At 40.1% G+C, this 24,796-nt stretch overlaps 2 protein-coding genes across 48 annotated transcripts in view; one reads left to right on the top strand and one right to left on the bottom strand.

The window, feature by feature from the left end:
- Positions 1–24,796, bottom strand: part of SPCS1 (signal peptidase complex subunit 1) — a 181,588-nt gene that overhangs the window by 69,866 nt on the left and 86,926 nt on the right. The window lies entirely within an intron of this gene.
- The window catches only part of PBRM1 (polybromo 1), a 150,226-nt gene that overhangs the window by 48,598 nt on the left and 76,832 nt on the right, over positions 1–24,796 (top strand). For 30 of the 47 annotated variants that reach the window (XM_050778460.1, XM_050778453.1, XM_050778436.1 and 27 more), the window contains 5 exons: positions 3,209–3,422; positions 8,975–9,116; positions 10,972–11,069; positions 20,882–21,158; positions 23,004–23,109. In XM_050778460.1, coding sequence (XP_050634417.1) covers positions 3,209–3,422; positions 8,975–9,116; positions 10,972–11,069; positions 20,882–21,158; positions 23,004–23,109 — 837 coding nt within the window. Of the gene's footprint in view, positions 1–3,208; positions 3,423–8,974; positions 9,117–10,971; positions 11,070–13,399; positions 13,445–20,881; positions 21,159–23,003; positions 23,110–24,796 lie in introns of all 47 variants that reach the window. The other 17 variants (XM_050778432.1, XM_050778442.1, XM_050778425.1 and 14 more) reach the window with 1 other exon arrangement.

Below are 24,796 nucleotides of genomic sequence, written 5' to 3'. Positions count from 1 at the left end.
TTTTTTTTTTTTGTATTTTTAGTAGAGACATGGTTTCGCCATGTTGGCCAGGCTGATCTCGAACTCCTGGCCTCAAATGATCTGCCTGCCTCGGCCTACCAAAGTACTGGGATTACAAGCATGAACTACTGTGCCCAGCCTCCTTTTTTCTTGAGACTGGGTCTCACTGTGTCACCCAGGCTGGAGTGCAGTGGCGTGATCTCAGCTCACTGCAACCTCCACCCCCCAGGCTCAAGCAGTCTTCCCACATCAGCCTCTGGTGTAGCTGGGACCACAGGCACGTGCCGCCACATCCAGCAAATTTTTTATATTTGTGGTAGAGATGAGGTTTCATCATTTTGCCCATACTGGCCTCAAACTCCTGAGCCCAGGCTATCTACCCACCTCCACCTCTCAAATTGTCGGGATTACAGATGTAAGCCACTGTGCCCACCAAGGGTATCTCCATTTTTAATGGAGAAAAGGTAACAGCATTTCCCTTACCAACAGAAACAAGGTAATACTGTTACCTTTGTTAGTCACAGTACTAGCCAGCCTACAGTGACAGCAATGAAGGTGTAAGAATCAGAAAAAATGTATAAGGATTACAGTTGACAGTTTTTTTAAAAGATGCCACTTACAGTAGCAACAAAATATATATCTAGGTGTCATTCCAATTGCAGGCTCTTTAGGGGAGAGATCAGAGGTAGTAGAGTCAGAAAAGACTAGTTTCAAATTCTTACCTGCTTCTAGCTCCATGACTGGTTCCTAATCCCCTTCAACTGCTTTTATGTGGTGAGTGAACTTGTGCAAGTAATTAAACTCATATGCTCAGTTTTCCCATTTGAAAAAGAAATGATACCCATCTTGTGTGGTGGTTTTAGGATTACCTGAGGCTGGTACTTATCAAGCTCTTAACACATAATTGGCCGGGCTTGGTGGCTCATGCCTGTAATCCCAGCACTTTGGGAGGCCGAGACGGGCAGATCACGAGGTCAGGAGATGGAGACCATCCTGGCTAACACAGTGAAACCCCGTCTCTACTAAAAAATGCAAAAAATTAGCTGGGCGTGGTGGCGGGCGCCTGTAGTCCCAGCTATTTGGGAGGCTGAGGCAGGAGAATGGCCTGAACCCAGGAGGCGGAGCTTTCAGTGAGCCGAGATCGCGCCACTGCAGTCCAGCCTGGGCAACAGAGCGAGACTCTGTCTCAAACAAACAAACAAAAAAACCACATAATTAAATTTTTTTTTTTTTTTGAGGCAGAGTCTCACTCTGTTGCCCAGGCAGGATTACAAGCGTGAGTCACTGGAGTGCAGTGACGCGATCCCTGCTTACTACAATCTCCACCTTCCAGTTTCAAGTGATTCTCCTGCCTCAGCCTCCCGAGTAGCTGGGATTACAGTCACCTGCCACCACACCTGGCTAATTTTTTATATTTTTAGTAGAGACGAGGTTTCACCATGTTGTCCAGGCTGGTCTTGAACTACTGGCCTCATGATTTGCCCACCTTGGCCTCCCAAAGTGCTGGGATTACAGGCGTGAGTCACCACGCCTAGCCTAAATTCTTAATAAATGATTATTGTTCTTACCTGGGAGTACATAGCAACTATATGTTTATTCTGATCCATCAAGAAAAATTTAAATTATGGTTCTTATACACTGTTTAGGAGTTTGGGGAAATGAGCAACATATTTTTTATTTTTATAAAACGAATTACGTTTTGTTTGCTTTGGTGTTTTTATGATTTCCTTCTACCTAAAAATTCCCTCAGCAAGGGAATACTCCTCAGGGATGTTTTAAATCAGTGGGCAAAGTCACAGAGACTTAAGGCTAAATTATGTCTGATAGAATCAGCCCAATCTAGGCCGGGTGCAGTGGCTCATGCCTGTAATCCCAGCACTTTGGGAGGCCGAGGTGGGTGGATCACAAGGTCAGGAGGTCGAGACCATCCTGGCTAACATGGTGAAACCCCATCTCTACTAAAAATACAAAAAAAATAAATAAATTAGCCTAGCATAGTGGCACACACCTGTAGTCCCAGCTACTCGGGAGGCTGAGACAGGAGAATCATTTGAACTCAGAAGGCAGAAGTTGCAGTGAGCCGAGATCACGCCACTGCACTCCAGCCTGGTGACAGAGTAAGACCCCCATCTCAAAAAAAATAAGTAAGTGAATAAATAAATAAATAAAAAAGAATCAGCCCAATCTAAATTTATACTATCCTAAACTTCATGTTACTGTTTTAATTCTGGGATCTCTGAATGGTTACTTGCTCCTTTTGGCCAGGTATAGCAGACAGTCTCTGAAGAAAGCACATTTCAAAAAGAAACTGTTTTGCAACCTTTAAAACTAGTGTACTTTTACTATTTAATATTCTATTTCTATGTAATATTTCTCTAAACTTGCAATTATGTTAAGCATTTTTAGCCTTATCTTTAATAAACATTAGAGAGTTTTTTTGTGTGTGTTTGTTTTTTAGACAGAATCTTGCTCTGTCACCCAGGCTAGAGTATAGTGGTGTGATCTCTGCTCACTGCAATCTCTGCCTCCTGGGTTCAAGCAATTCTCCTGCCTCAGCCTCCTGAGTAGCTGGGATTACAAGCGCATGCCACCATGCCCAGCTAATTTTTGTATTTTTAGTAGAGACGGGGTTCACCGTGTTGGCCAGGCTGGTCTCGAACTCCTGACCTTGTGATTCACCCTCCTTGGCCTCTCAAAGTGCTGAGATTACAGGCGTGAGCCATCACGCCCAAGCCTTACAGACTTTTTTTTTTTTTTAAGTAATTATTTTCTTTATCTTAGAATTTTTTTTTAAAAGGGCCAGACGTGGCGGCTCACACCTGTAATCCCAGCACTTTAGGAGGCTGAGGCTGGCAGATCGCCTGAGCTCAGGAGCTTGAGACCAGCCTGGGCAACATGACGAAACCTCATCTCTACTGAAAAATCCAAAAATTAGCTGGGTGTGGTAGTGTGCGCCTGTCGTCTTAGCTACTCGGGAGACTGATCTGGGAGAATTGCTTGAGTCCCAGAGGCAGAGGCTGCAGTGAGCCAAGATCGTGCCCTTGCACTCCAGCCTGGGTGACAAAGCCAGACCCTATCTCAAAAATAATAGTAATAATAATTTTCAAATGTATTTAGTTCAGTCTGGAAGGTTGTTAAATGAACTTTAAAGTGTGGTTCTTTCTTCATCTCATTCTTCCCTTTATAAATACTTTTTTTGTCTTTCCAGCTGCACGTTATGAAGAGGGAGAGTCAGAAGCAGAAAGCATCACTTCCTTTATGGATGTTTCAAATCCTTTTTATCAGCTTTATGACACAGTTAGGAGTTGTCGGAATAACCAAGGGCAGCTAATAGCTGAACCTTTTTTCCATTTGCCTTCAAAGAAAAAATACCCTGATTATTACCAGCAAATTAAAATGCCTATATCACTACAACAGATCCGGTAAGATGTCTTCTGCATTATTCAGTATAATTTTATTTTGTTGTGGTTGAGCCTGCACATAATGTATTCCTTCCTAAAATGGATAAGGATATTAAAGGTAAAAATAGTGTTGTTGTTTTTTTCTCTTTAACCTCAAATTTTAATTGTTCATTACCTTTTTTTTTTTGAAGACAGAGTCTCACTCTGTCGCCAGACTGGAGTGCAGTGGCGTGATCTCGGCTCACTGCAACCTCCACCTCCTGGGTTCAGGTGATTCTCTTGCCTCAGCCTCCTGAGTAGCTGGGACTACAGGCGCACACCACCATGCCAAGTTAATTTTTGTATTTTTATTTGAGACTGGATTTCACCACTTTGACCAGGATGGTCTCGATCTCCTGACCTCATGATCTACCCACCTCGGCCTCCCAAAGTGCTAGGATTACAGGCGTGAGCCTCTGCACCCGGCCTTAACTGTTCATTATCTTATAACTGAACAAAGTACAAAAATCTTTCAGCCTACATCTTTTATTAATATTTTAATTATGACAGTCTGTATTTAAGTTCTGTATCTATAGTTGAAACCCCAGGATAAGCATAGTCAGTTCCTGGAGAATTCATTAACTGAAACCATACCAGAAAGATGATTCATCTTGTTCTCTTTTTCTGTTTAGAAAATGTTAAAGTGATCACTGGGCTACCAGACAGAATACTTAAATCACAATACTATCATTAAAAGTAGTAGGATGTCTCAACCACAAAAAAACAACCCAATTCAGAAATGGGCAAAGGACTTGAGTGGACCTTTCTCCAGAGAAAATATACAACTGGCTAATAAGTACATGAAAAGATGCTCAGCATCACTAGTTATTGGGGAAATGCAGTTCAAAACTGTTGTGTGACACCGCTTCACACTCATTAGGATGGTTACTTTAAAAAAATTATTATTGGCCGGGCGCGGTGGCTCAAGCCTGTAATCCCAGCACTTTGGGAGGCCGAGATGGGTGGATCATGAGGTCAGGAGATCGAGACCATCCTGGCTAACACGGTGAAACCCCGTCTCTACTAAGAAATACAAAAAATAGCCGGGCGAGGTGGCAGCGCCTGTAGTCCCAGCTACTCGGGAGGCTGAGGCTGGAGAATGGCGTGAACCCGGGAGGCGGAGCTTGCAGTGAGCTGAGATCCAGCCACTGCACTCCAGCCTGGGCTACAGAGCGAGACTCCGTCTCAAAAAAAAAAAAAAAAAAAAAAAAAAAATTATTATTATTATTATGGTTACTTTAAAAAAATTATTATTATTATTATTATTATTGGTGTGTATGAGGAGAAATTGGAACCTCTGTGCAGATAGTGGGAATGCAAAATGGTATAGACACTGTGGAAAACAGTGTGGCAGTTCCTCAAAAAATTAAACATAGAATTACCATATGATTAAGAAATTCCATTTTGCATATGTACCCCAAAGAAATGAAAGCAGGGTCTCAAAGAGGGATTTGTAAACCTATGTTCACAGCAGCAGCATTCACAATAGCTAAAATTTCTGTTTCTGTAAAAAGCAGAACAGGTGACCATTCCCAAAGAATCATAAAAATTCAAAACATTCAAAGGAATAAATATCTTTAAGAAAAGTTAACCAAAAATCTTAAGTTGGAATCAAATGAATGTGTTCAAAATCACTTGGTTTGCCTTCCATCTTTTAATCAATCTCTGTGAATTTTGATATTACCTGTACCTTCCAAGCTCCTTTCTTACGTTATAAATTTTCGAAGATATTTATTGTTTTCAGGAAATCAATAAAAATTCTTAGACTTTTTGGTATAAAGAACAGAAAAATGGCCGGGCGCGGTGGCTCAAGCCTGTAATCCCAGCACTTTGGGAGGCCGAGACGGGCGGATCACAAGGTCAGGAGATCGAGACCATCCTGGCTAACACGGTGAAACCCCGTCTCTACTAAAAAATACAAAAAAAAAAACTAGCCGGGCGAGGTGGCAGGTGCCTGTAGTCCCAGCTACTCGGGAGGCTGAGGCAGGAGAATGGCGTAAACCCGGGAGGTGGAGCTTGTAGTGAGCCGAGATCCGGCCATTGCACTCCAGCCTGGGCGACAGAGCGAGACTCCGTCTCAAAAAAAAAAAAAAAAAAAAAAGAACAGAAAAACAGTTTAATTGGTTCCGCTGTGCCTTCTTGTTTATTTAAATTAAAAATAAACTAAAAAATATCAAAAGTTGGCCAGGGGAGGTGGCTCACATCTGGAATCCCAGCACTTTGGGAGGCTGACACGGGAGGATCGCTTGAACATGGGAGATGGAGGTTGCAGTGAGCCAAGATCATGCCACTGCACTCCAGCTTGGGTAACAGAGTAAGACCTTGTCTCAACAAAAAGGAAGAAGTAATACTATAAAATATGATGCTTTATAGCAAAATACCCAGATAGAGTCAAGAAGCAGATAAAACTACCTTAGCTAAGTAACAGTAAGTTGGCTTCACGGCAGATAATTAAGCTTCCAAATAGTAGGGATTAAAATTCTTGTGCTTGCTGGATTCTAGGAAATAAGGCTGGCTAGCAAAGTATGTTTCATGCTTTTGCAATTGTAACTTTTGTTTTCACCATTTGATCAGTAAGATTATATATATATATATATATATATATTTTTTTTTTTTTTTTTTTTAAATAGAGATAGGGTTTTGCCATGTTGCCCAGGCTGGCCTCAAACTCCTGAGCTCAAACGGTCTGCCCGCCTTGACTTCCCAAAGTGCTGGGATTACAGGCATGAGTCACCACGCCTGGCCTTGATCAGTAGGATTTACGGTCCTTTTATTTAATCCAGACTTTGGAGGTCCTGTATACAAGTAGGATACAGAAAATTAGTTTATTTGGTCTTATTAAAATAACATGGAAATTAAGACTGACATTCATTAGGGAAATAGCCTAGAAATATGTCTTTTATATTCTTTGCCTTGAGAAAAGGTAGTGATAGTCTTGCAGATGTTAAGTTGTTCCCTGTTCAAATTTATGAACAATTTTTGTTCTTGGTTTCCTTTCTCCTTCATTCTTTTTTTTTTTTTAAATTATTTAAATAGTCTTATTACAGTAGCTTAGTTCAAAAGTAGATAAATTCTTAGCCAGCTCAGTCCCCTGCCAACACAGCCTTCTTCCAAGTTGAAATTTTCTAATATAAACTTTGCTTTAAGTCAGTAATATCTCCCCTCCGCTTTCTAATTTATGACAATTGTGTGGCACACAGGGGAGAGTAAGGAATAGGGAAGTTATTGAAGCCCAGCACACTAAAATTCTGAAGGGTCAACTATTATGTCTGATATTGCTGCCTTCCGAGGATTGTGAGCCAGTGGTGCCTGACAGGAGCCTTACTGTGCCTACGATCCCTTCCATTGTGGTCTGCAGAGCAACAGGGAAGTCTAGGGGCAGTGCTATTCAACAGAACTTTCTGCAATGATGAAAATGTTTATTGTCAATATTCCAGTGTGATAGACAGTAGTCACATGTGGCTATTGAGCCCTTGAAATGTGGCTAGTGCAATTAAGGAATTAGATTTTAAGTTTTATTTAATTTTAATTTAAATAGCCACACATGGCTAGTGGCTACTATATTGTACAGTGTACCCCTAGGAAGATCTATTGGCAGAAGGAAGATAGTTGAGTTTCCCCAAAAGCAACAAAAATGGAAGAGTAAGCAAGAACTAGATAGTGTGTACTCCATATGCTACCTTCTGCTGTACTGGGATTTGTCCCCCCTATTTTTTTTTTCTTTTTCCTCCCCTACTACCCTTGATTAATAGTAATCTGATAAATATCTGCAGGTTTATTATTCGTTGTCATTTGCAAGTTTGGGTTTTCTGTCTATTTGAGGGTGTTGAGAACATCTAGCACTCCACCCTTTGAGTTGACGGGAATAAGTCTGAGGCTGTAATTTGAACTCTAGGTGCTAGCTACACAACCTGGTACTGAGAGCTGAATTTGTTCTTAGTTGTTATTTGCTTCATCACAGAGATGTTCTCTAATATTCATCTGTTGGAGCACAACACAGAATCTGAATATGATTTTGGTAAATTTTAAATAAAACTTGACATGCAGATGCCATTCTATTTTTTTTTTTTTTTTTGCTTTGTTTTTTTTTTTTGGAGACGGAATCTGGCTCTGTTGCCCAGGCTGGAGCACAGTGGCGTGATCTCTCCTCACTGCAAGCTCCGCCTCCCAGGTTCACGCCATTCTCCTGCCTCAGCCTCCAGAGTAGCTGGGACTACAGGCGCCTGCCACAACACATGGCTAATTTTTTGTATTTTTAGTAGAGACGGGGTTCCACCGTGTTAGCCAGGATGATCTCCATCTCCTGACCTCGTGATCCGCCTGCCTTGGCCTCCCAAAGTGCTGGGATTACAGGCGTGAGCCACCGCGCCCGTCTGTGCAGATGCCATTCTAAAAGAAAATGTATTTATTCTGTGAAGCTGTTTATACATGTTATTGTTAACTATCTTTGTGATTTTGGTGGTTAACATGCGAATGCTACAGTCAAAAGATTTAAAGTCTGTCCTGTCTAAATCCATATAGTGTTACAGCAAATAGTGACTCTACTTTGTACAAAGTACATAAGGGCTTTATGATAGTAGATACAATAATAATGATTGTGTTTAAGGGAGATACTTGAAATCTTAAGACTTTTAAGTAAAAATCCCAACTTTTTTTTTTTTTTTTTTTGGAGACGGAGTCTTGCTCTGTCGCCCAGGAGTGCAGTGGCCAGATCTCAGCTCACTGCAAGCTCCGCCTCCCGGGTTTACGCCATTCTCCTGCCTCAGCCTCCCAAGTAGCTGGGACTACAGGCGCCCGCAACCTCGCCCGGCTAGTTTTTTGTATTTTTTAGTAGAGACGGGGTTTCACCATGTTAGCCAAGATGGTCTCGATCTCCTGACCTCGTGATCCGCCCGTCCTTGCCTCCCAAAGTGCTGGGATTACAGGCTTGAGCCACCGCGCCCGGCCAAAAATCCCAGCTTTAAGCTGTTATTTGTTATGTGTTTATATTGGAAGAGTAGAAGTGAATGGACTCTGACATATCTGTCTCTCTTTTACCATCGTAAGACCACTCTTTATTGTTTATAAATATTTTGCACTGTCAGTACTGTCTCTTTAACTCTTAAGAACTAGAATGGTCTTTTGTTTTCAGAAAGGGGTAGATCACAGTGATTCTTCATTGAGGTCACTTAAAACCTCCCTATTTTTCGTACCTTCATAAGGTTCACTTATTAACTATTATCAGGATTTTTCCATTAGGGTTTTTTCCAAGTAGAATATTTGGTTTGTAATTGACCACTTTACTAGGTCCTCTTATTATTTCTTACAGTGTTTTAGTTTATTCTTTTGGATTTTCAAGTAAACTGTCGTATTATCTTAATGTAATGGTGCTTTTGCCTCCTTACTTTGTATCTCAAAATTCATTTTAAGTTCCTAATCAGTATTACCAGTGAAGATACCATCTAGTGCTTTTAAGATTTTGCATTGGACTTTCAGGAAGAATGTTTCATAATTTTCATGACAGAAAATTCTAACAATGTCTTTGTCTTTCACAGAACAAAACTGAAGAATCAAGAATATGAAACTTTAGATCATTTGGAGTGTGATCTGAATTTGATGTTTGAAAATGCCAAACGCTATAATGTGCCCAATTCAGCCATCTACAAGCGAGTTCTAAAATTGCAGCAAGTTATGCAGGTTTGATTTGTTGTTTTTGCTGAGTTTGTTGTATATATGATTAAAATAATTTTGCATGTTTTGAGTGTGTTCTAGTAAGATGTGTGATCCCCCCCACCCTTAGCAGTAATATTACATCATTTGGCTGGGTGCGGTGGCTCACATCTGTAATCCCAGCACTTTGGGAGGCCAAGTTGGAAGAATCACTTGAGCTCAGGAGTTCAAGACCAGCCTGGGCAGCATAACGAGACCCCATCTCTACAAAAACTGCAAAAATTAGCCAGTCCTGATGGCACATGCCTGTAGTCCCAGCTACTCAGGAGGCTGCGGTGGGAAGATTTCTTGAGCCTGGGAGGTGGAGGTTGCAGTGAGCCGAGATTGTGCCACTGCACTCCAGCTTGGGTAACCGAGTGAGACCCTGTCTCAAACAAACAAACAAAATATATATATATACATACACACACACATATATAGAGAGAGTTTATATGTTATACTTACATATTATAATATGTATTTATTATGTATTTCATCCACAAGTACTGCTGAATATTTTTTTGGAGTTGTCATGGCTATATAGAGGAGAAATAATAGTTGAGATGGGGTTAGCTTTCTGATTGGAGGAAGCAGGGATTGGTGCCTGTACAGTAATTTTGGGATTCTCATGAAGTCACCCACCAATCACAGATGATATTCCATCATTTAGATTTTATTCCTGTGGTTCTAGACTTTGTTAAGGTAGGACTGATTCTATGAGAAAGGACATCTGAAAGCAAATTAATCTTTGTATATTGTCTGTAAATTTATCAGATCCTGTCTGAGAACCCTTGGAAGGATGTCTCAGGTCATGGTTCATCTACAGGTTTTGAGATGAAAAGGTAGATATGAAATACAAATTGGGTCTATCTGACAGTTTTTGGTAGAATCTTTCTGGAAAGGCAAATCTCTGAACAAGGAAGCAACAAAGGCAATTTTAGATCACCCATAGAATCTTCATTTTATATGATTAACACTGAACCTTAGTGCTAAGAGTTTCAGGTGTTACCTTTTTGGTACTCTGTACATTCCCTAAGCCTGCTGTGCTTGGACTTTCAGCTCTGTTTGGCAGAAGGCCTTTAAAAATGCATGTGTTGAAAAGTAGATCTTCTTTCACTTCTTGCGTTAAACTTTATTCTTAGCCACACTGCCCCTTAGAAGTCAGAAGTACTGGCCGGGCGCGGTGGCTCACGCCTGTAATCCCAGCACTTTGGGAGGCCGAGGCGGGTGGATCACGAGACATCAGGAGTTCGAGATCAGCCTGGCCAACATGATGAAACCCCGTCTCTACAAAAAATACAAAAATTAGCCCAGCGGTAGTGGCGTGTGTCTGTTATCCCAGCTACTCTGGAGGCTGAGGCATGAGGATTGCTTGAACCCGGGAAATGGAGGTTGTGGTGAATGGGGATGGTGCCACTGCACTCCAACCTGGCAACAAAGCGAGACTCCGTCTAAAAACAAAAACAAAAACAAACAAAAAAAAAGAAGTCAGAAGTACCAAAGGCCCTCTTTGAGTTGGTTTTGCTTAAATAGGACCAGAGCAGGATGCTTCTACAACTTGCCTCGGTGCTTTTAACCAGTTAGCACCCATTACAGTCATAAATGCTTTGGCTGGTATTGACTCCTCAACCCTGTAGATCTGTTTTTTAGCCTACTCTTTTTGTCATGCAGGCTTTTGTTAAAATTAGTTATTGAAAATGTTTAGTGACTCTTTCATTTTGTACATCCTGCATGTGATTGTATTTTTCTGAGTGAATCCGATATGTCTAGCTCTTTAACATTCATATATTCAGAGGAGTGTTTGGCAGCGTGAGCTCGACTCCTGACATCTGCTCTGTTTTAGGCAAAGAAGAAAGAGCTTGCCAGGAGAGACGATATTGAGGACGGAGACAGCATGATCTCTTCAGCCACCTCTGATACCGGTAGTGCCAAAAGAAAAAGGTATATATTCTTCTTATAGCTGGGGACATCTCAGTTACTATTTATTTTGATTTAGATAGGTGAAGAAAATATATATTTTTTTAAACTATCAAGTTGTAAGCTTTAAATATATGGTAATGTGTTGTCTTTTAAAATTCATTTGCAATTGGATGGTTAGTTTTTTTTTTGTAAAAGTGCCATGTTACTTTTAGATGACCCAGATGAAAATGACTACTACATATGTAGCTTGGCAAAACGTGTTATTCTTTTTGCCGTCTAGGTTTTTTTTTTTTTTTTTTAAGAATGCCACTTAAATCTAACTTGGGTAATTTCTACATGGTGAATTACAAAGATGCAATTTGAATTAGGAAAGGTAAGCAGAAATTTGATACTACCACTGCAGTGACGTAAGCCATTGGTCCTACCCTTTGTTTGTCCTTGTTCACCTCATCTTTATTTGCCATTATAAGAATGTCAGATTATAAAATAACAAATCATAACTTCTTATAGCTCATAAAATGTTGAGCTAGATTTTTGGGTTTTTTTCCTATCTAACCTTTCTCTCAAGTTCCCTAACCTTTTCTCCTCACGGGTTTTGTGGAAGGGGATCTTACTGTGAGATTCCGAAGCTGGGATCCTATAGGGAATTTTGCAAGACTATCTCTCGCCATACAGTTTCTCTCGTCTGATCGTTGTGGAACACTGTATTCTCCTTTAATCGTGACTGCCTCACCATCTTTGCAGCAATAGTCAATCCAGGGAAGATACCTTCAATAAGGAATAAGCTAATCACTAGTAGCAAGGCTTGGCAGATTCAAAGTTGAATGAAGTCTTTAGTAACTGTTGACACAGTCTGTACATGAATTAAGAGATCCACTAAGAAGAATTTAAAAAGTAGTTTAGAAAAGAGAAGCTGTCCTGCTTTCCTATTTATAGATAGCATTTTGGAGAATTTTTTAAGCTTTACCATAGTAACTAAATTGATTGGTATACCCTGAGATGTGCGTCTCCTCCATTACTGGCCTATGAATTTCATCCTTCCAAGTTCTTAATTCCTTGTTATACCAGGGACAGCGGAGGAAAAGTGTGAAACCAGATCAAAGACATCAAGTCAAGAACAACTTTGAGTGTAATTATGTAACTCTACTACAGCATCACCTGTGTTTTCCAGATCAGTCACCTATCAAAGATAAAAACTTCTCAGGCAAAAGAAGGTAATGGAGGCAAAAGTGATGGTACAATTTGTGCCAACACTGGATGAAAAGAAAGATCTTAAATTAGCTGAGTATTAAGAAAACAGTTCCAACGAAGCATTAGCCCAGGCCAGATACTAAAAAATTACTTATCTCTGTGGCTAGTAGTCTGTGGGACACCCAAATAAGTTAAAAGAAAGTTTTTGGCCAGGCGCTGTGGCACACACCTGTAATCCCAGCACTTTGGAAGTCCGAGGCAGATGGATCACTTGAGGTCAGGAGTTCAAGACCAGCCTGGACAACGTGGTGAAACCTTGTCTCTACTAAAAATACAAAAAATTAGCCAGGCGTGGTAGTAGGCGCCTGTAATCCCAGCTACTCGGGAGGCTGAGGCAGGAGAATCACTTGAACCTGGGAAGTGGAGGTTGCAGTGAGCCGACATTGTGCCACTGCACTCCAGCCTGGGCGACAAGAGCAAAACTCCGTCTCAAAAAAAAAAAAAAGGTTTTGCCCTAAAACCTCCTGTAAAAAGACAGCTAAGCATTATGTTCTTAAAATAAAATAAAATAAATCTTACTTCAGACAAAAAGTCTATTTATGAACAGGTTTCCTAGGAATTGTTTTGTACAAATGAAGTGAAAAACACAAAAGAACCATATAGATCATCCACTACGGTAATAAAAGAATCTGAATTTGAAATATAGACATGAGTGGACGTTAAAAGATTGAAAGAATTCAGTCTTACGCTTTGGACTATGAAAAAGGAAATAACACGATCAGAGTTATATTGAGAGGTTTTGGTAATAAGAGATTTCTTCAGAAGTCAGGCAGACAGTAGCCTAGAAGATTAAGCTAATCTTGGCCACAGAAGTCAGGGCTGAGTTTTCCAAGTACCACTTGACTTCTAAGTGCTGCTGTGATTCTGCCTTCGCCTTTTTTTAATACCAAAGAATGTGAGAAAAATTGATTGTGGGTATATTCTCTTCATTCTGGGGGTGCATTCTTTCTGCCAACATCTGTCTTCCTTGTTGAAATGTTTCAAATATTATCTTTGGACTGAATAATCTTTTTCTTCAACCATACATGGTTTATACATGACCCTCCAATGTTGCTTGTTTTGTTTCTCTTTACATGTAATGTTTGTTTCTGCTTTCCCAGGAACACTCATGACAGTGAGATGTTGGGTCTCAGGAGGCTCTCCAGGTGTGCAGTCCTTTTTTATGCATAAACATTCTTTTAAAGTGTACCTTCTGTGGCATGATCAGTAGTGATTAGGTGAAAAGTGAAGCCTTAAGCATGTGAAAAAAGTCTTTATTGGGGTGCCAGTTTATTTTATGAATAAAGAAAGCAGTACAGTTTAAAAAATCTTGTTAGCAAAATAAATTCAGAATTAACCTAGTTCAGGAGTAGCCTTAATTTGTTGCTAGCTTTGCCAGGGACAGAAAGCCCCCTCACCAATCATTGTGGCTGTGTTTCTGTAGCAAAAGGTAGAAGGTGGCAGCGCTGGTGCAGGACTGGCAGGTGCTGATTCCCTTTCAGGGATGCCTTTTACAGATTGAGGGTGGTGAAGGGATCAAAATCAGCTTCATAGTCCAGTGACATTAGTGCATGTGGACATCTATGCGTTGGGTCAGTGCTTCTTGAGCATGAATACATTTCCTCAGTCTCTGATCTTGTTCATGTCTTTTATAAAAAACATTCTTTTGCATGTTACTTATGATTTCAAAACAGCCCCTTGTGTAGTGCTTTGTTTTCACATTTGCCATCTGACGTTCACGGAATATCAGTTGCTTATAGAACACTAAACTCTGCTCTTACAGTTCGTAAAGGAGAATGTTTAGTCATCTCTTTTACCTGCCAGGAACATATAGGCCAAGGAAAGAGGCAGGTTGAAAACAAATGAAGTCATTTGGAAGCAAGGTAGTAAAATAATTGCATAAGGTACACTAGTAAGCAGTTGTGTAGGATCGTTGCGTGATTGTCCAGATAGCTTTAGGAAAGATTATTTTCCCACTGTACTTTCCCTTGAAAGTTCAGTGTCTTGAGCTTACCCACATGTTACTACCATATGTATTCCACTCAGTAAAATTACTATGTTATCATTGTCATCTTCCTAATATTTTCCGAAAGAAAATTTTCTTAATTAAATGGTAAATTTAAGAAAAAGACCATGATTGTCTTCTTTCATATCATTCATAATGTATGGCATTAAAACTAGGTGGTAGTGGAAATACAAATGGGGGACATCATTGGGTAGTATTATAACCCTGAGTTCTAGAGCCTGACTGCCTAAGTTCCAATCCCAACTGTTCTTATTAGCTGTGTAATCTAAGCCTCATTTCAACTTTATCTGTAAAACAAGTTAATGACAGTACCTTCATGGGATGGCTGTGAGTACCCAGTTAGTTAATATGTTTAAAGCTCTTAGAACTGGGTCTGGATGCAATGAGTACTCAGTAAATGTAGCTGATTATTTTCTTGAAGTAGCACCTATTGACATCAGGACTTGGTAGATTTTGGTTTTGTTTTTAGTCAGATGTTACTTGTCTGGGAGTACTCATTGGAAAAGATGAATGAAGAGGTTTTATTTCTTGAAGACTTGAAGGTGAAATATAACAAGCCTTGTAAAAGAAAGAACCTTTGGGTTTACTTAGCTTACTAGTAAGCAAAACTGAAGCTCTTAAGGCTTGGAAGCTAAATGCTGGGACACCTTAAAGCCTGTAAACAAGGTTGACTTTGATTAGAGAGGCCATTGGTAAGTAACAACTGGTTTTTTTTTAGGAAACAGGGTCTTGCTCTGTTGCCCAGACTGGAGTGCGGTGGCTATTCACAGGTGTGATCGTGGCATATTGCAGCCTCAAACTCCTGGGCTCAAGTGATCCTCCCACCTTAGCCTCCTGAGTAGCTGGGACTATAGGCATGCATCACTGCGCAGGGCCGCGCCAACTTTTGGGAAAGGAAGGGTCATAAAAGCAGCATGGTGATTATCAGCTGATTCAAATGTCTGTTCTGGTTAGTTACTTTAATGGCCTTAGGCATTCATTTGCTGTCTCTAAGCCTCAGTTTTTACGTCTGCATAGTTTGGGTAATAATAGCACTTGATTCTGAATTTGAAGATTAAATGAGAGTACATAGTGTTTAGCATTTGGTAGAAGTATTAGTAGCTATAATTTACAAATGTATATAGGAATTGTGTGTGTGTATTTGTAAATATTAGTATATGTAGTAATAGTAGCTTTAGAGGAAGAATATTGATAAGGGTATTTGACAGAGTGGTCAGCCACAAAGTATGAGAGCCAAGGACTAACATTGTGGCACAAAATATTAAAAGGAAAATAGGATGTAGAAGGGCTGCAGAAGTTTTCTAGAAATTGCTGATCAGCCAGGGGGAGAACAAGTGACTGATTTAGGTGTTTCAGGTTGGGTTGGGTTCCACAGGATAGTGTTGATGGTGATCCTGGAAAGTCACATTTGCCATCTCACATCAGGAATTCAGAATAGAGCCTCTGCTAGTGCATAAACTTTGTGCCAATTAGAAAAAACAGCCATTTCTCAAGACAGTTGACTTGCATCAATTGGAAAATTGTTGTAATATACTTATTTTGCTAGCACAGGACCCTTTATGTCCCATTTCCTATGAAATTCTAAAATCGTAGTATACTTATTACAACAGTTTCTATGATCTGAATTGTTGTCCTCCTAAGTATTTTTTTGTCTTTTTTTTTTTTTTTTTTTTTTTTTTTTTTGAGATGGAGTCTCACTCTGTCTCCCAGGCTAGAGTACAGTGGCGTGATCTTGACTCACTGCAACCTCCACTTCCTGGGTTCAAGTGATTCCCCTACCTCAGCCTCCTAAGTAGCTGGGATTACAGGCGCATGCCATCATATCCAGCTAATTTTTGTATTTTTAGTAGAGACAGGATTTGCCATGTTGGCCAGGCTGGTCTCGAGCTTCTGACCTCAGGTGATCCACCTGCCTTGGCCTCTCACAGTGCTGGGATTACATGTGTGAGCCACCATTCCTGGCCTTTTTGTCTTTTTTGAGACAGTTTTACTCTGTTGCCAAGGCTGGAGTGCAGTGGCACCATCATGGCTCACTGTAGCCATGACCTTCTGGGTTCAAACAATCCTCCCACCTCAGCTTCATGTGTAGCTAGGATCACAGGCATGTGCCACCATGCCTGGCTAAGTTGTGACACATAGTGAGACACCACCTTTTAAAGAGGTGGTGTCTCACTATGTTGCCCAGGCTGGTCTCAAACTCCTGGGCTCAAGCAACCCTCCCACTTCAACCTCTCAAAGTGCTGGGATTACAGACAGGAGCTACCACACCTGGCTCCCCTTAAGTATTATGGCCCCTTGAATGCACAATGATGAACAGTCCTGGTTTTGAATTCTTTTAAAATGTATTTTATACTTTAATATGCTTAAAGGTGTTGATTTTAAAAAGGAGAATGATTATGCCAGTTACAAGACCTGGGATTTAATTATATGCACCTTTCCAAAAATGGGGAAGGATAAAGAAACTATTCACAGTTAATGGTTTGAAGGAGGAGGAAAAGACATTGAGAAATTCTAAGAAAAATCTGAAAAGTAAAGTGGCATTGAAAACAGTAGCCAGAGCTGGGCACAGTGGCTCATGCCTGTAATCCCAGCACTTTGGGAGACCGAGGCAGGCAGATCACGAGGTTAGGAGATCGAGACCATCCTGTCTAACACGGTGAAACCCCGTCTCTTCTAAAAATACAAAAAATTAGCCGGGCATGGTGGTGGGCACCTGTAGTCCCAGCTACTCTGGATGCTGAGACAGGAGAATGCTGTGAACACGGGAGGCGGAGCTTGCAATGAGCCTACATCGTGCCACTGCATTCCAGCCTGGGGGATAGAGCGAGACTCCGTCTCAAAAAAAAAAAAAAAAAGAAAGAAAACAGTAGCCAGAAGTATCAAATAGGGCTCTGTCATGGTTATGTTTTGGTTATAGAGTTTGTCTCATTTCAGAAAGTATTTTAAACTTTCAGAAGTCATGGATATAAGGCTCAGCCTCCATATTGGAAAAAGATAAAGCAAACATACCAGCTGCCCAAGCTAATAGAGTTATTATTATAAAAGAGTATGAAGTTGGCTCTGAGTTTTTTCTGGCAGCCAGATTAAAATCAATGGGCCAGTGGCTCTCAGTCTGTAAGGCACTATAAGGATCTGGAAAAATGTAAACGAAAGATGAAACTGGATTTTTTCAAAGAAGGTCATAAGTGACTCTAGTAATAGAAGTTTTGCTTGCTTCGAGGCTGGAAATCAATTACACATCCTTTTCCTAAGGAATAAATGATACAAATGGAGAAAGGATACTACTAGTAATATGAGTACTAAAACAGTAAATTTCAGTTATTAAATTAGAGCAATTTCTTATATACAACTAGATTTCCACATTCTGGGTATGTCTCACTCAACGCTGCCAAGTATCAGAATTACAGGCATTGAAAGAATGAACCGCTTGCCCTTCTTTTACTTCACTGGCAAAATTTAGTTAAAAACTTTTTCTCCTCTTTGAAAATCTTATAAAAATCTGCCCTAGATTTACTCCCATCTGAGAGCATTTGCAGCTTCATACAGAAAAACCTAATGATAATTGGGCTTAGTGTGCTGAAACCCAGATGGAAATGGGGTGAGTGCCTCCTGGTCCAGGTCAGGGCCTTGACTGAACTGTTAAGCTCTTGAAATTGCCACAACAAGGACTAATTTCATCCTGTCCTGTTTATTGAAGAGATCCTCTAAGCTTAGAGCTTCAAAATTGAATTCCTCTGTCTTCCTTTTAAAGTCCACCCCACATGCGAGACCTAATCAAACCGCATTTGACTTCAAAGTCAGATTCTGAAATTTTTCTTTAGAGACTTCCTGAAGGTTAAAGTCATCTGTGTTCTAATCTCTGCCCAGATGTGGAGCTCTGTGGTATTGGAACTTTGTCCCAACTTCCCTTATATTATCCACTTGCCAAAGACTTAGAGTGAGAGAACTCTTCCTGTCACATCATTGCCCCAGGATGTCTCCTTGGAGAAGGAGTTTCCACTAGGTGAAATATCTAACATTTTGCCATCACCTAACAAACTTATTTAACACAAAAAAAAAAGTGCTGAGGAAAGAAAATGGCAGGAATTGTCTAAGGTCCACAATGAGCAGGAAATAAGCAGTCAGAGTGAAGACACAAGTTATGAGGATGATCTCAACTCTTGCAGGAACAGGCTCTTGTCCGTTTCTTTCCTAATTAAATCACTTTGTTTGCCTTGAGTTCCACAATGCTAGGAAGATAGATATTTCTGAGAAGCCTAAAAATCTTAAGGATAGATATTTATTTTCTCAACTGTTAGTTCTTGATTTTTCCTTCTGTGTTTTAAAAAAGTGTATTTTGAACCTTGGAGAGAAAATATCTGGCCTTTGGCTTCTTCATGATCCAGGAGTAGTGCAAGTAGTTAGAGGACTGGACCAGAAGACCTATACAGCCACATATAGTTTGCCTGAGGAATGAACTTTCTTCCACCTACAGAATAGGAAACATACAAAATATTTACTTCTAAGTACAGTTGGCCCTCTGTATCCATAGCTTCCACATCCAAGGATTCAACCAACTACAGATAGAAAAATAATTTTTTAATTGCATCTTTACTGTACATGTACAGATTTTTTTCTTGTCATGTCCTAAGCAATACAGTATAACAAAACAATGTAGCATTTTTAATGTATTAGGTATTATAAGTAATCTAGAGATGATTTAAAGTATACAGGAGGATGTGCACGTGTTATTTGCAAATACTACAACATTTTATATCAGGGACTTGAACGTCTATGTATTTTGGTATCCAAAGGAGATCCTGAAACCAATTCCCCATGAATACCAAGGGATGACTATACTATAGGATCTTAGTAAATATTTTTTTTAATAAAAATTAAGTTGGGCGAGCACGGTGGCTCACGCCTGTAATCCCAACACTTTGGGAGGCCACGGTGGGCGGATCACCTGAGGTCGGGTGTTTGAGACCAGCCTGGCCAACATAGTGAAACCCTGTCTCTACTAAAAATACAAAAATTACCCGGGCATGGCCTAGCGCAATGGCTCACGCCTGTAATCCTAGCACTTTGGGAGGTCGAAGCGGGCAGATCACCTGAGGTCGGAAGTTTGAGACTAACCTGACCAACATGGAGAAACCCTGTCTACTAAAATTACAAAATTAGTTGGGCGTGGTGGTGCATGCCTGTAATCCCAGCTACTCGAGAGGCTGAGGCAGGAGAATTGCTCGAACCCAGGAGGTGGAGGTTGCAGTGAGCAGATATCGCACCATTGCACTCCAGCCTGGGCAACAAGAGTGAAACTCCATCTCAAAAAAAAAAAAAAAAAAAAAAGCCGGGCGTGGTGGCAGGCGCCTATAATCCCAGCTACTGGGGAGGCTGAGGCAGGAAAACCGCTTGAACCCAGGAGACAGAGGCTGTGGTGAGCTGAGATCGTGCCGTTGCACTCCAGCCTGGGCAGCAAGAGCAAAACTCTGTCTCAGAAAAAAAAAAAAAAAAAAAAAAAAAAAAACGGCAACAACAAAAAACTAAGTCGTAAGTCATTTCTTGTTATTACCTACCTGACTGTTCACTTGGAGACTGCTGGTTAGTTTGACTAGAATTTCTTTATCTGGCTAGAATTTCTTTAGCCGTGTTCTGAGTACATAAGAACGGTTAACCAGAAGCCATATCGGAAGAGCATCGCTTCTAATAATTTACTAGGAAGCTCACCTTGGGCCAGTCATTTACCCTCCCTGAGCCAGTTTTCTCAACAATTAAGAGATAGACCATCTGCTCTCTTGGAGCCCTTTTGAACTCAATCTAATCTGTAGTTCTTTATGCTTTGTTCCATACTGCTTAAATCAGCTTCTCAGCATCACATCTCACTGGGGCTTTTTGGAGAACAAGACAGGGATTCATGCTCAAGGATGGAAATTTTACTCTAGAAAACTCAGATTAACCACACCGCTTATTCTTTAAAGTAAGTAGGAGTTGTGGAATAATGCTGATGGAGAGAGCAAGGACGACCCTGACAGGATCAATGCAAGAGAGGCTCATACCCACTGTAAAGACACTAGTCTGACAGACAGTCTCCTTTTGTTTGCAGACAACCAAAATACCAAGTGTTCAGGAGTGCTTGTCTTAAGAGATGAAACACTTCTCTTTTTATGTTTTTTATTTTGTTTTGTTTTTGTGCCTGGAAGTGAGGATATTATAACAATAGGGAATTACTAGTTTTATTGCACTTTTGCTCTACTTATCTTTAAACAAAAAATATATCTCAGTTGATTATATGATTTCATTTTCTTTTGGTATCAGAGAGGATCTTTTTTCAAACATTGCATTTCATGAAATACCTATAAATTTTATTTGGCATTCATTAACTACTCCTGCCAGAATCACTGTTTTAACAATTTTGGAAATTTTCCTACTATTTGCTTATAACTTCCAGCATGGTTACTGTGTTTGTGGCATATGTAATCAATAAATTGTAATCATTATAAAGCACCACAAATAATTTGTTTCATTTTATGGTCATCCTTGATTTAAGAAAACTAAACCGATTCTAATTTTTCCCCTTTTCTACTTTCCCTCTCAACAGTAAAAAGAACATAAGAAAGCAGCGAATGAAAATCTTATTCAATGTTGTTCTTGAAGCTCGAGAGCCAGGTTCAGGCAGAAGACTTTGTGACCTATTTATGGTTAAGCCATCCAAAAAGGACTATCCTGATTATTATAAAATAATCTTGGAGCCAATGGACTTGAAAATAATTGAGCATAACATCCGCAATGACAAATATGCAGGTGAAGAGGGAATGATAGAAGACATGAAGCTGATGTTCCGGAATGCCAGGCACTATAACGAGGAGGGCTCCCAGGTGAGGAGGGCCAGGGGTACTGAAGTAGGCACATTTTGGGGGAGAGGAGTGCTTATAGAATAATGCATTTTGAGAGACCAGCTCTAGAGGCTTAACTTGGATTATTCTTTTTGGTGACTAGGTTAATACTTTGATTTTTCTTCATTGTTTAAAATCAGAGGCAGTACATTATAAAGATTAAACGTTCCTACTTTGTAATCTGACATCCTAGTTTTGAATTTTGCTCTGCCAATCCATGTGTAAGTAATTTATCCTTCCTGAGCCTCAGTTTCTTCATCTATAAATTAAGGCTAATAATAGTACTTGCGTCAACTAATAATAGTACTTACAATAATAGTACCTACACTTGGTGTAGGATTTAAAAGAGATAATGTATACTGAGCATTTAGCAGAGTGCCTGGTACTGAATAAGCACTCAGAGGAAAGCCAATAGTATTAAAATCTTTCATCATCATTATTACTACGATCCTCAACGACCATACTTCTCCAAAGACAGCCTATATAGAAAATGTATAATTATATAAAAATCAGCATGCTATTCCCATAAATGCACCTCTAAATAATTGATTTAATTGATTTTGCTGTGAAGCATCTTGATTTTTTTTTGAGACAGAGTCTCGCTCTGTCGCCCAGGCTGGGGTGCAGTGGTGCCATCTCGGCTCACTGCAAGCTCTGCCTCCCGGGTTTATGCCATTCTCCTGCCTCAGCCTCCCGCGTAGCTGGGACTACAGGTGCCTGCCACCATGCCCAGCTAATTTTTTGTATTTTTAGTAGAGATGGGGTTTCACCGTGTTAGCCTGGATGGTCTTCATCTCCTGACCTCGTGATCCACCCGCCTGAGCCTCCCAAAGTGCTGGGATTATAGGCGTGAGTCACCGCGCCCGGCCAAAGCATCTTGATTTTTAGTTCTTTATCAGTATAACTAAGATATAGTCTCCCTTCTTTGAAACTTTTTCTATTTGATATCTTTTTATCTACTTTACATCTCCCAGAAATAAAATAACATTTTTAAGTCATTTGTTTCCCTCTGCAATTACATTTGATTATAAAATAGAGTATGCATTGAGGGTGCTTATAAATTTAAAAAATGGTTCTATCTTAAGGGTTTACACAGTCCTCAGTGTCACTGGCTAATATACCACTTGTCCATCACTGGTAGAGGAAAAAGCCATCTTTAAGAGAGATGGCCAGACAGGGGAGGTCACTTTTTCCCTCAGCTCCTCTGCTTTGGTGGGTGGCCAAGGGAGGACATAGCATCTGCTGGGGAGGTAAGAGGAGGGAGCTATGGATGCAAAGTCATAAGGTGAGTAACGTTGTTCTTGACTACATATTACCACCCTTGGCTCAGTCCTCAGAGAGAGATCCCTAAGCAAGGATAATTGTTTTTTTATAGATGAAGCTTCAGACTGTGAACTCAGATTCGGAATTTAAGATATTGAGATATTGCTCTCCAACTATCAGATATTTTTAGTCTCTAATTTCTATTGGCCTAAGTCTGCTACCTTGAGTGTCCAGTGGAGAAGAAAAGTTTTTGAAGAAAACAACACATGTAATTGTGTTTCAGAACTTCTGTTAAAACCTGCAGTGATTCTACTACAGTGGTTCTCAAACATTAGCATGCATGTCTGTGCATTAGAATCACCTGGGAAGCTTAAAAACAAGCCAGTTAAGGCCTAGGCTTTCCCACAGATACAGTGATTTTATTGCTCTGTAGTGAGGCTGGTTTTGGTTTTCTTTAAGCTCCGAACTATCTTCAACTGTCTTTTTAAAACTTCTTTATGGATGCATTTTATACCTTAATAAAAAGTTTTTAGAGAATAATTTAAATATATTTTTGGAATGTAGGTGTACAACGATGCACATATCCTGGAGAAGTTACTCAAGGAGAAAAGGAAAGAGCTGGGCCCATTGCCTGATGATGATGACATGGCTTCTCCCAAACTCAAGCTGAGTAAGGCAGCCTCACACTTTGTTATTTAGTTTAGTCTATCAAAGAGAGATTGCTGATTTTTCTGAAATAATATTTAATTAAATGATGAATATATTTGAACTCACTGTGCTCCAGCATGGAGTTCTTCCTTCTTGTCAAGCCCTCTTGTTTACTGTATTTTAAGTAGCTAAACTGTGACAAGCATGTGGGTAGTAAAATATAATGTCAGAGGTTTTGTTTACTTTCTTGAATGCAGTAGACATTTTGTAAATTTTAAATAGTAAAAATAGATTTTTCTCTACATATAATGCTGTAAGAATATAGTAGCAGATTTTTTTTCTTGATATGTGTGTCTGACAATTACTAGAATTAAAAATTAATCCCAACAGTTCCAACTAGACAGAGGAGTTAGAGATGTCCAGCCAGCCACTGTACTATACTCAGCTATCATTTGAGTGTAGTCTGTGGTTGGTTTTTTTATTAAAAGTTGTAAGAGAAGGCCAGGGACAGTGACTCATGCCTGTAATCTCAGCACTTTGAGAGGCTGAGGTGGGCAGATCACTTGAGGTCAGGAGTTCAGGACCAGCCTGGCCAACATGGTGAATCCCCATCTTTACTCAAAATACAAAAATTAGCCAGACATGGGAGTACATGCCTGTAATCCCAGCTCTTTGGGAGGCTAAGGCAGGATAATTGCTTGAACCTGGGAGGCAGAGGTTGCAGTGAGCCAAGATCGCACCACTGCGCTCATAAGTGAGACTCTGCCTCGGGGGAAAAAAAAAAAAAAAAAAAAAGGAAGGAAAAGGTTCGAAGGGAAGACAGCAAAAGTTATTAATACCACTAGATAAGAGATAAAGAGATTTCTGTCTTCTTTAAAATATGTAAATAAAATAGATACCAAGCAATTGATAATGATATTCGTTGGAGCCGTATTTGCTGGAAAGGGGGAAAACAGACAGACTAGCTTTTTTTTTTTTTGATAAAGCATCTCGCCCTGTCACCCAGGTTGGAGTGCCGTGGCGTAACCTTGGCTCACTGCAACCTCTGCCTCCCAGGTTCAAGTGATCCTTCCACTCAGCCTCCCAAGTAGCTGGGACTACGAGTGTACGCCACCATGCCCAACTAATTTTTTGTATTTTTAGTAGAGACGGGGTTTCACCATGTTGACCAGGCTGCTGTTAAAACTCCTGACCTCAAGTGATTCGCCTACCTTGGCCTCCTAAAGTGCTGGGATTACGGGTGTGAGCCACCCTGCCTGGCCCGGACTAGCTTTTTTATCTGAAATGACTATCAACTAAATTTAGTAGTAGATTTGGGTATGATTTACTGCTAAGCAATGAATCCTTTTTAAGGCATTTATCTTTTCATGGAATTGTAAAAGCATACAGAAAGTTTGGAGAAATGTAAAACTTTCATTCCACTTTGTAGGAACACAGTATCTTTTAACTAGAATGGATTTCATAAAAGACTAATAATAGTTTAACAATAACTATCTAAATTATATTTAAATACATAAATTCACATATGCATTTTTTAAAGTTCTTTAAAAAGGGCTTTTTATGTGGAATGTTAATTTCCTTTTTATTTCTTTTGTTTGTTTTAAATTAATAGAGGCAGGGTCTCCCTGTATTGGCCAGGCTGGTCTTGAACTCCTGGGCTCAAGCGATCCTCCTGCTTCTGCCTTCTAAAGTGTTGGGATTACAGGCAT

Source organism: Macaca thibetana, chromosome 2, assembly GCF_024542745.1.
Source record: "Macaca thibetana thibetana isolate TM-01 chromosome 2, ASM2454274v1, whole genome shotgun sequence".
NCBI lineage: Eukaryota > Metazoa > Chordata > Mammalia > Primates > Cercopithecidae > Macaca > Macaca thibetana.
This window is presented reverse-complemented; position numbering and strand designations above follow the sequence as displayed.